General features: G+C 50.2%; 1 protein-coding gene across 2 annotated transcripts; it reads left to right on the plus strand.

Moving 5' to 3' along the window:
* The first annotated feature begins 4,664 nt into the window (after window positions 1-4,664).
* LOC105192253 (coagulation factor X) lies at window positions 4,665-8,706 on the plus strand. 2 transcript variants are annotated; one of them, XM_025303636.1, is made up of 7 exons: window positions 4,665-4,863; window positions 5,496-5,635; window positions 5,780-5,910; window positions 5,973-6,067; window positions 6,411-6,714; window positions 7,806-8,050; window positions 8,188-8,702. In XM_025303636.1, the coding sequence occupies exons 1-7, from the start codon at window positions 4,770-4,772 to the stop codon at window positions 8,397-8,399; spliced, it is 1,221 nt and encodes a 406-aa protein (XP_025159421.1). In that variant the 5' UTR covers window positions 4,665-4,769; the 3' UTR covers window positions 8,400-8,702. The 2 variants fall into 2 exon arrangements, with proteins under 2 accessions (XP_025159421.1, XP_025159425.1); XM_025303640.1 differs by lacking the exon at window positions 7,806-8,050 and having other exon boundaries at window positions 8,188-8,706.
* The last annotated feature ends 294 nt before the right edge of the window (window positions 8,707-9,000 follow it).

Consider the following 9,000-nt stretch of genomic DNA (forward strand, 5'->3'; position numbering starts at 1 on the left):
CGAGCGGCGCGACGGTACCGCTGCGAAAGGTAATCCTCGGCCGACGGACAGACTGACGGACAAATCAGCCTGTCATTTCCCGACGATATCCGTGCCGTAACCGCGCCTTATGACGTAGCCGGTGATGCGCCGTAACGAGAAAGTAACGATGACAAAGGCAGAGTGCATTCACACGCGTTGAGTGTTTCTCTGTACTGCAGGTAACTCGAGTGACTATCTCTCAACGAGAGTTATCTCGGCGCTTGAGCTTTCCGAGAGCTTATGCACCCCCGCACAAACGTTGTCTGTACCGAGTTGGTATCCCTCCTGTCAAAAAAGGGGGATAAAAGCGACATAGCGTCGCGCGAAGGAAGCGCGTTTAGCGGGGACGAGTTTGACGGCGCGCACGCAAAGTGTCTCGCGATTACACGCGCCAAAGTGACACGTGGAGCAGAAAGAGAATATATACGGGGTACCTTAAATGGAAATGCCCCGGGCTTGCCCCCAATCGTGATCTCACCGGATTTTGCGCCCCCCCCCTCTCTCTCTCTCTCTCTCTCTTGCTCGCTCGCTCGCACTCCCTTCTTCATTCTCCTCCGATCTCTCGCTTTCCCTCCTTCCGTTACTCTCTTCCACCTCGAAGACTTTGCATCTGCCGCTTGCTATCACATCGGTGGCTATCAAGCCGCGTAAACGTATCCGACGATCGAATATCGCGGAAGAAAGGTCGCAAGGTCGATACGCGGCACCGAGGAATTGGGTTGTCACCCTGTGCGTTATTTTTAACGTGTCCTTCGACACCCGCCGGAAGCTGACCCGCCGGTCGTCAATTGACGCGGAGCACGGTGTGCTCCTTGTTCGTCATCTTCAATATCTTCATCCTTTCGTTTCTTTCCGTCTTTGTGTTTTCTCGTAGACATGCACGAGGATTGAAACGCCGAAAATTTAAGTGTCGAGCGATAAGACCCAGAGAGAGAGAGAGAGAGAGAGAGAGAGAGAGAGAGAGAGAAACGCCGATACGCAAAAGGGAAATCCCCCAAACTTGTTCCTCGAGTATAATTACGTCGCGGGAATGTTCCTTCACGCGCAGCCATTTTCGCGGCGGAACTCGCGAGAGGTGGCGAATTAATTTCGCTCGCTCGCGGATCAGAATGAAGATCTGCGCTCCCGATCTTGTATGGCGAAGCGGGTTTACGTCTGGAGGTGAGACGTGCCGAGCATGTGGGTGACGACAATTTCCCGCCGAGGCGTAATCTCGATACTCGATATCTGGATTTCCGCCTGCAGCTTCGCGCAGCGAAGCTCACAGCGAACGTAGACGGTGTGAGACTTCCTGCGTAAGGATTTTCTCCGTCGAGTCGAGCTCTGCGAGAGCAACATCTTGCGAGATATCGCGCTCTCGTCGAGTCGCTCGCCGCATTTCTCGCGGCGATTTCGCGCGCGAACGCGAGATCGCTGTGGCGGAATTTCTGCCATCCGCGAAACCGGACGGCCGAGAGACAACCGCCTTTTTCGGTGCAACACCGCCGCGGGCAGCTTTCGCAGTCGCGAGCGACGAACGGCGCGACGAATCTACTCTTTAAACTCACAATGCGAGGAGCGCTCGAAGGCACCGAACGCGAGAGAGCAGTCGGGCATGCCTTTTGCGTGGCCACGCGCTGAATCTGTAATGTAGGAAATAAGCGTAGAAAGCGCGCCCGCGCGCGCGACGACGGATCGGGAAGCTGTCTCTCGCGCGACGCTTCGAGTGCGAGCCGCTTCTCTCAGAGCGAGAAAGTTCGAATTTATAAGTCTCTCACGCTTCGCGACACGCTTTCGTTCGAGTCAGATTTTTCTGCCGCGTTCCGCGGAAGAAGCTGCCACTCGGAAATTTGCGAATCTGCTTGGTGCACGCTACCGATCTTGGCTGAATCCAGGAGCACGCGGCGATCAGATTGACGAATTTTCCAGCAGTCGTAAAGCAGAGTAAGCTCGAGAAAGCTGTCTTGAACCGAGATGATGAAACTCTACTCCGCGATTTTCGACGGCCGCGATAACCGTTCGTCGACGTTTATTCCACGTTTGGGAAATAGTTAGCTTGGCTCGCAAGTGATCCTCGCTATTTTCCCCGTTCGTCGCGTGTTCGAGCCATGCGGGCTTTCCCCCGACTCGAGGGAGGAAGAAGAAGAAAGTCATGGAACGAACGCGCTATCTCGTTATGACTCGTTGTCAGCACGCTCGATTTCGACTTACGTCTTATTTGGAGCGATCAATGACGCGTGCATAAATAGATATCCGACATGCGTAAAATGTTGCGCGCGCGCGCGCGAATCTCTCAATCGCAGCTTCGTGTTACCGTCGGCGGAACGACACGTGGAGGATCGTCGGGGAACTTTCAAATGATCCGCACTCTCGTCTACGCCCACGACATTTAATACCACGTGCTCCGTTAAATCCGCCGTCGCTCGAGCACTATTTGTCTAAGCGAAACGCGCGCAGCGCAAATACGTAAACGAGGATCAAAGGGATCGAGCTGGCGGTGTCCGCGGCGGAATTATGAAAGTAATTTCGTATCGCTGTTTGCCCGACGCGAGCATCGAGCAGTCAGTCTCTCGTGTTCCCAGATAGCCCGGGCGTAAAAAGGCAAAGTAAAAGGAGAAAAAAAGAAAAACTCTCAGGTCGCTTCTCACGCGATACTCATGCGTGTAGGTCTCTCGCGTGACCGTGGACGCGTACCGGTGGGTACGCACATGCGTACGTTCGCCTGGACGAAGCCAATGGCCTGAACAGGTATGTGGGTGATGTCCGTTTTCTCGAGTATCGCATTTAGAAACGAAGACGGAAGACCAGTGGATTTATCTGTCGGTTACTCGGGAGAGCGTGAGAGAAAGGGAGAGAGAGACAGAGACAGAGACAGAGAGAGAGAGAGAGAGAGAGAGAGAGAGAGAGAGAGAGAGAAAGAGGAGGGGGGCAGAAAGGAAGGGAGATACTCGTCTCTTCGTTCTCTCCTGTTCTTCTTCCCCCCTCCTCTCATCGCGCGACGACTCTCCTCTCGCCCATCCTCGACTCGTTCTCGCTCTTCTTCGTGCTCCAGACACGATCCCGGTACTCCTCTCCTTCGGCTCTACGAGCGAGTCGTGCGACGCTCGAGCCTCCATAGTCCGGAGTCAGCGTGTCGAGCGTTTAATGAAACGTCGAACGGAATCGAATATTTCTCAAGTTACCGGCCGTCTGTTACTCCTCGCTCCTCGACAAGTGTATGCGGCGAGTATTCGCATGAATTAACCTTTGTTCGGACAGGTCGCGCGTCATTTTCTCCCGGCTTCTTCTCTTCCCCCAAATGGCTGCCGACCGCGACTCCGGAGATGCGCGGCCTTAGCCTTTGCGTTGATTACGCCACGTTAACGCAACGAATGCTTTGCTGAGTGATCGGGCTCAAGAGTCCGGTGTCGAGTTGACATGTTTGTTGCTGCTTGACCGCTTGCTCGAACGGGCGCGTATCGCGACCTGCTCGCAAGTGTCTTTAAGGAGACTGGAGGGTCAGATTGCTGAAAAATCGTGCTTATTTTTGACAATATTTTGCGATGAACTGAATAAATGTGCAAGAATGAAAATTTTAGCTATATTTATACAACATGTGAAGAGTAGAAAAATTTTGTTTACTAACAAATATAAATATACGATATATATACAGCTGAAATATGCTCCTCTTTTTTTTTCAAGTTGTCGTTTTTGCAGTAATATCTCGGCTCTCGGTGGTCCGATCAGAGCGAATTTTAGAAATCTTAAGGAGGCTTGTCATTATCCGGTGAAGCACTATAAAAAAAATTGAACAAAATTAACAAAATGGCAGCTATTATTAGGAAAAAATTCAAATTTTTCACTTCTTTTGCAATAAAAGAATTAATATCTCGAAATGAAATATTTTGACGGAGTTTTTGTCCATTTGTTCACCTGACAGCCAGATGAACAAATATTATTGCTTTAAAATTTCAGATCGATACGAAGCTCAGTTTCGGAGAAATCACTGCAAAAAGTTGAACAATAAAATTTCGAGAGAAACGCGTTTAAAATTTAAGTGGACGTATATTTATATGAATATTTGTTAATAAACAAAATTTTTCTACTCTTTATATGTTATATAAATATATCAAAAATGTTCATTCCTGCACATTTATTCAGTTCAAATATTATCACAAAATATTATCAAGAAACAAGCACGATTTTTCAATAACCCGATCCTCCAGTCCCCTTATTAGCCGATTTAAAAGGACAAAATTATTGTAAATCTATCAAAATCGCTCATCAATAGCGAGCGAGTTCCAATCAAACTTTCATCGTCCGAATCATACGACGAGCGCTCTAGCAAAATTCCTCGATTTTCCAGGTCGTTTCTCTCTCTCTCTCTCTCTCTCTCTATCTCTCATCACGGCTTTCCTTCAATTAAGTGATTATTTTTCAATAAATGCCGCACATGTCACGCGCGGCGATGCAAGCTGCATCGATTAATTATATTCCGCGCGGTAGCAGGAGTAAAAAAATGCTAATTGACGCGGACATTGTTCACGTACGGCACGTAAGAATCGCACGTGCCGCACATGTGCGCTGCACCTAATGGAAGGCATCCAAGGCTTGAGGAAGAGCTCGCAGGGTTCCATACGGCTCAGGAGCGCGTATATAAGAGACGGCTTTCCATATTTCGGAGTCATTATACGTTCTCTACCAACGGGACTGTCCTAGCTAAAAAGTCACCGTCATACTTGCGGTTCTGCTATTGTCATACGACGACGACGACAACGACGCTAATCCAAATGTGGATCCTCCCGAATATTCATCGATTTGTGCTGCTCTGTTCGCTGTGCATCTACCAATATTGTCTGCCCGCTGACTCGAAGAATGCCGCAGGTAAGCGTTATTTCACGATAAACGCGATATCTTAAATTCTTTTATAATATTTGATATTGGAAAGATGAGTGTGGACAGAAATAGTGATACGATTTTCCTACGGAGATATTGCTTCTGTCGTCTCAACGTGAGATCAGAGTTTTTTCATCTTACAAAGTCAAAGGGAGAGAAAGTATGTTTTTAGGAAACAGATGGATTTTGTACTTGCTACCTTGAGTAGAGCGCGCTTTCATATTTCTCGAAACAAAGGGGCGTAATTTGTATCATTGTTTTGAGCGAAACTCATCTCTCTTGTGATATACACGAAGATTCGCGTTTCCCTCGATCGCAATATTTTTCGGCGCGTATGTGTGACATTAATGCAAATAAGCGTAATCAGGCGGAATGGTGACACCGCGCGGCTGAATTATAAATCAGTCGTCGTTTATGCGTTTATCCGACGAGCCTCGACAGACGCGTTCTTTCGGCGGAAGCAGCCAAATTGTGTTTCTGCACTGATAAGTGTATCTCCCGGACGCTCCATCCTCGATGGTCCTCATTAAATTTCGTTACGTGTCGTACACATATTCGCCCACGCGTGCAACACGATGCTATCACCGATGTGTGCGATCCGTTCTGTACGTATCTTCCAGATCCGGCGGGACTCGTAGATCAGGCATGGGGGATACGTTTTCGGGGTTCAGGTTTAAGTCGACTTTCGGAAAACGATTTCCGACAGCACTCCCAAGGCAAACGAATCGTCCATCTGGGCCCGGGAACTCTGACCAAACAGGTACAGGTTATCGCGTAAGGTCGTCGGGAAATCCGACGGCTGGAGAGAGATTGGAAAATGTCGCGAGAAAGCCAGTCTAATAAATCCGACACTTTACGTGGCGGACGTAATTTAATGAGCGTAATAACGCTGCGCTTCTTCTAGAAAACGTATCAAGCTTGCGTCGCACCCGGCAATCGGAGCGGTCATTGCAAACACCTGAGCGGATGCGTCCTTGATGAGTTCCGCTCGAACTTTGAACGATTCGTGAATTACATGTGCATAATTGAGCAGACGTGAGCCAAACAATGTAACTCGTGCGTCAATCTTCGCGATATTAATGTGCTTTTTATCGCAGGTATATCGGCGTGTGTTGCCCGGACGGCGTAGTGACGGCTCGAGCGGACAAAACCTTCGAGGACGATTTGGCCAGCATGCTGCCGGCGATAGCGAGTCCGTAAAATTCTCTAATACTCTCTAATCACGTGCGAATTACATGCGAATAAAATCAGCGGAATTAGCGATTCCCGTGCGGAACGTGCGATCGATCGGTCGATCGATCGATCGCGATAACGCGGCGAGTGATTCAAAATCTATCTTTTTCAATGACAGACGCGCTGTCGTGCGATTGTTGACAATTGTGACAGATCGATTTTTCGCCATCTGACACGCACTTATCAGTCAACCCTGAAGAGGCGTACGCATACGCGCGCTTTTTCGACAAGCATACGCGGGCGCGGAGTATGCTAAGTAGCTTCGTGTTTGCCACGTACCTGGAATTCCTCGCTTCTCTCAGGCGTCGACGACGACAAGCAAGAGTGGAACGGAACCGAGAGCGGGGACGGGAACGGGAACGGGAACGGGCCAGCTGACGATGACAAGGTCTCGGGTAGTACAGAGGAGGAGACGCGAAAAGCGCGGAGGCCCAGAGGATGCGGCACGACCACGAAGATGAAGACCAGAATCGTGGGTGGCCAGCCGGCTGACCCGAAAGAATGGCCGTGGATGGCCGCTCTGCTCAGGCAAGGCACGGTTCAGTACTGCGGGGGTGTGCTGATAACAGATAGACACGTGCTGACGGCCGCGCATTGCGTCTACAGGTGAGCTGTTTCTCCGCGACCGCATTGACGTTGAGCCTCTCGGCGTCCGTGACGTCAGAGCCGAGGAAATACGTGCTAAACATTCCTATTCGGATTGCGTCGAAAGTGAAAAGACGTATTCGTGCAACGACTCTCTCGCCATCGATTGAGCGCCATCGATTATTCGTCAGGCGCTTCCCTTTCGTCGAAGCGATCGATGAACAGGCGGGAAATCGTCGCGGCGGAATCACGAGAGAGGGTAGGTTGCGCATCGTGTTAATTTTACGATTTATTACTGATTGCCCGAGGTAAACGGAAAATTTCCGGAGCGCACTCAAATATGCGCTCGATCGATCGCAAGTGTCATTCTCCGGATGTCTTTTTTTTATTTCGACGTAATCCGACGTGATAAAAGAATCTTCGCGTTTCTGACGTGACATTGTTCGAGATGGCTGTCGCGAGAGAACGGGTGCCTTGATTGGGAATTTCAACGTCGATTTCAAAGTGCTGAACAAAATGTGTCTGTTTGCATTGGTTTCCGCTCCATGCATCGCGGATTTGTCTCCGATTTTTCCCAGTCCGCTTTTTTTTTGCCGGACAAAGGCAAGCTGAAGCTATTGACCTTCCTTTTCAGCGGATCAACAGTTTCAGCTTGTCCCTTTGCCTGAAAAAACAAGCCGAAATATTGAAAAAATATCGGAAATAAGCCACAATGGGCCCATAAACCAAACGAAGCTCTCTCTCTCTCTCTCTCTCTCTCTCTCTCTCTCTCTCTCTCTCTCTCTCTCTCTCTCTCTCTCTCTCCTCTGCATCGCAAAAATCCTAAAATATCGAATGGCGTCCAATTCTCGCTGGTCCGACGCGGTCAGTCGCGTCGCAGTCGTTCGGAAGCGTCTAACTTTGAGATTTTAACGGCTCGCGCGGAAGAGCACGTTCACACATTCCTGCGGTCGTATCGGACTTTATAACGTTTTCGGCCGGTGCCTTCGTACCGCCGCGCCGCCCGCGAGAGAGTCTAACACGCGACAAACAGGCGCGGCCCGTTTGTCGCAACCACGAAATTACAGTTACACGACGAGTCGACCTACAGTTATCTCGCGTTCTCGCATCAGGTACAAACCGCGCGACATCGTGGTGCGGCTCGGCGAGTACGACTTCACCCGGCCCGACGAGACGCGAGCGTTGGACTTTACGGTGACGGAGATACGGGTACACCGGGATTTCGTGTATACCACTTACGAGAATGACATCGCCATCATCAAGATCCATCGGCCCACCACGTTCAACAGCTACATCTGGCCGGTCTGCCTGCCGCCGATTCAACAGACGTTCGAGAACAAGAACGCCGTGATTACCGGTCTCGCGATTTTCCTTCCATTCTTATGTCTCGCGCGCTCACCTGTAAACGACGAATGCAAAAAGGATGAAGCGCGAGGGAAAAAAGTGGGAAAGGTGGGATCTCCATTGAAATGGTCTCCTCTGTCACATCCGCAGGCTGGGGCACGCAGTATTACGGAGGACCCGCCAGTACCGTGCTGATGGAAGCCGCGGTGCCCGTGTGGCCTCAGGAACGATGCGTCCGCAGCTTCACTCAACAGATTCTGAACACCACGATATGCGCGGGCGCTTACGAGGGAGGTCGCGACGCCTGCCAGGTGAGAGACCGACGGTCCGTTTACCGTGGTGTGCGAACGCGCGGTCAATAATCCTGAATAAAAGCTCGCTCTCGGGAGCGAGAAGAATCCAAGATAATCTTTCAAATGGAAGGAGAGATGATAGTTGAGATAAAAGAAAAATCCCGCGAAACCCGATCTCGAACCCATTCTCGAATAAAAGTCCGCTCTCTCAGGCGAGAATAATCTGCGATAATCTTTCAGACAAAAAAGATACGAATGATAACATTGAAGGTGAACAAATCGATACGATTCAAGACGCGCAGAGCGAATGCACGTCGGGCCTCTCTCGCGCCTTCATGTTACTAAGCCTCTCTCTCTCTCTCTCTCTCTCTCTCTCTCTCTCTCTCTCTCTCTCTCTCTCTCTCTCTCTTTCCTTTCCAGGGAGACTCGGGCGGACCATTGCTACATCAGCTCGGTAACGGCAGGTGGGTCAACATCGGGATAGTATCCTGGGGAATTCGCTGCGGTGAGCCTGGATATCCAGGGATCTACACTCGTGTGAGCTCTTACCTCGACTGGATATTCGCAAACGCTGTATTTTGAACGTCGCTCACCACGTCCCACAGCGCTGCTCCTCCAGTGTGCTCCTCCAAAGATTTTTCTACGTTTATACGCGCCTCAGGAGCTTTCT

Source organism: Harpegnathos saltator, unplaced genomic scaffold (assembly GCF_003227715.2).
Source record: "Harpegnathos saltator strain DR-91 unplaced genomic scaffold, Hsal_v8.6 scaffold117, whole genome shotgun sequence".
In the NCBI taxonomy this organism is placed as follows: Eukaryota; Metazoa; Arthropoda; class Insecta; order Hymenoptera; family Formicidae; genus Harpegnathos; species Harpegnathos saltator.

Excerpts from the sequence above, each read along its gene's own strand:
- LOC105192253 (XM_025303636.1), top strand. The coding sequence starts at position 4,770 with ATGTGGATCCTCCCGAATATTCATCGATTTGTGCTGCTCTGTTCGCTG. Across the intron at positions 5,636-5,779 it reads CGGGAACTCTGACCAAACAG|AAAACGTATCAAGCTTGCGT; the intron begins GTACAGGTTATC and ends CGCTTCTTCTAG. Across the intron at positions 8,051-8,187 it reads CAAGAACGCCGTGATTACCG|GCTGGGGCACGCAGTATTAC; the intron begins GTCTCGCGATTT and ends TCACATCCGCAG.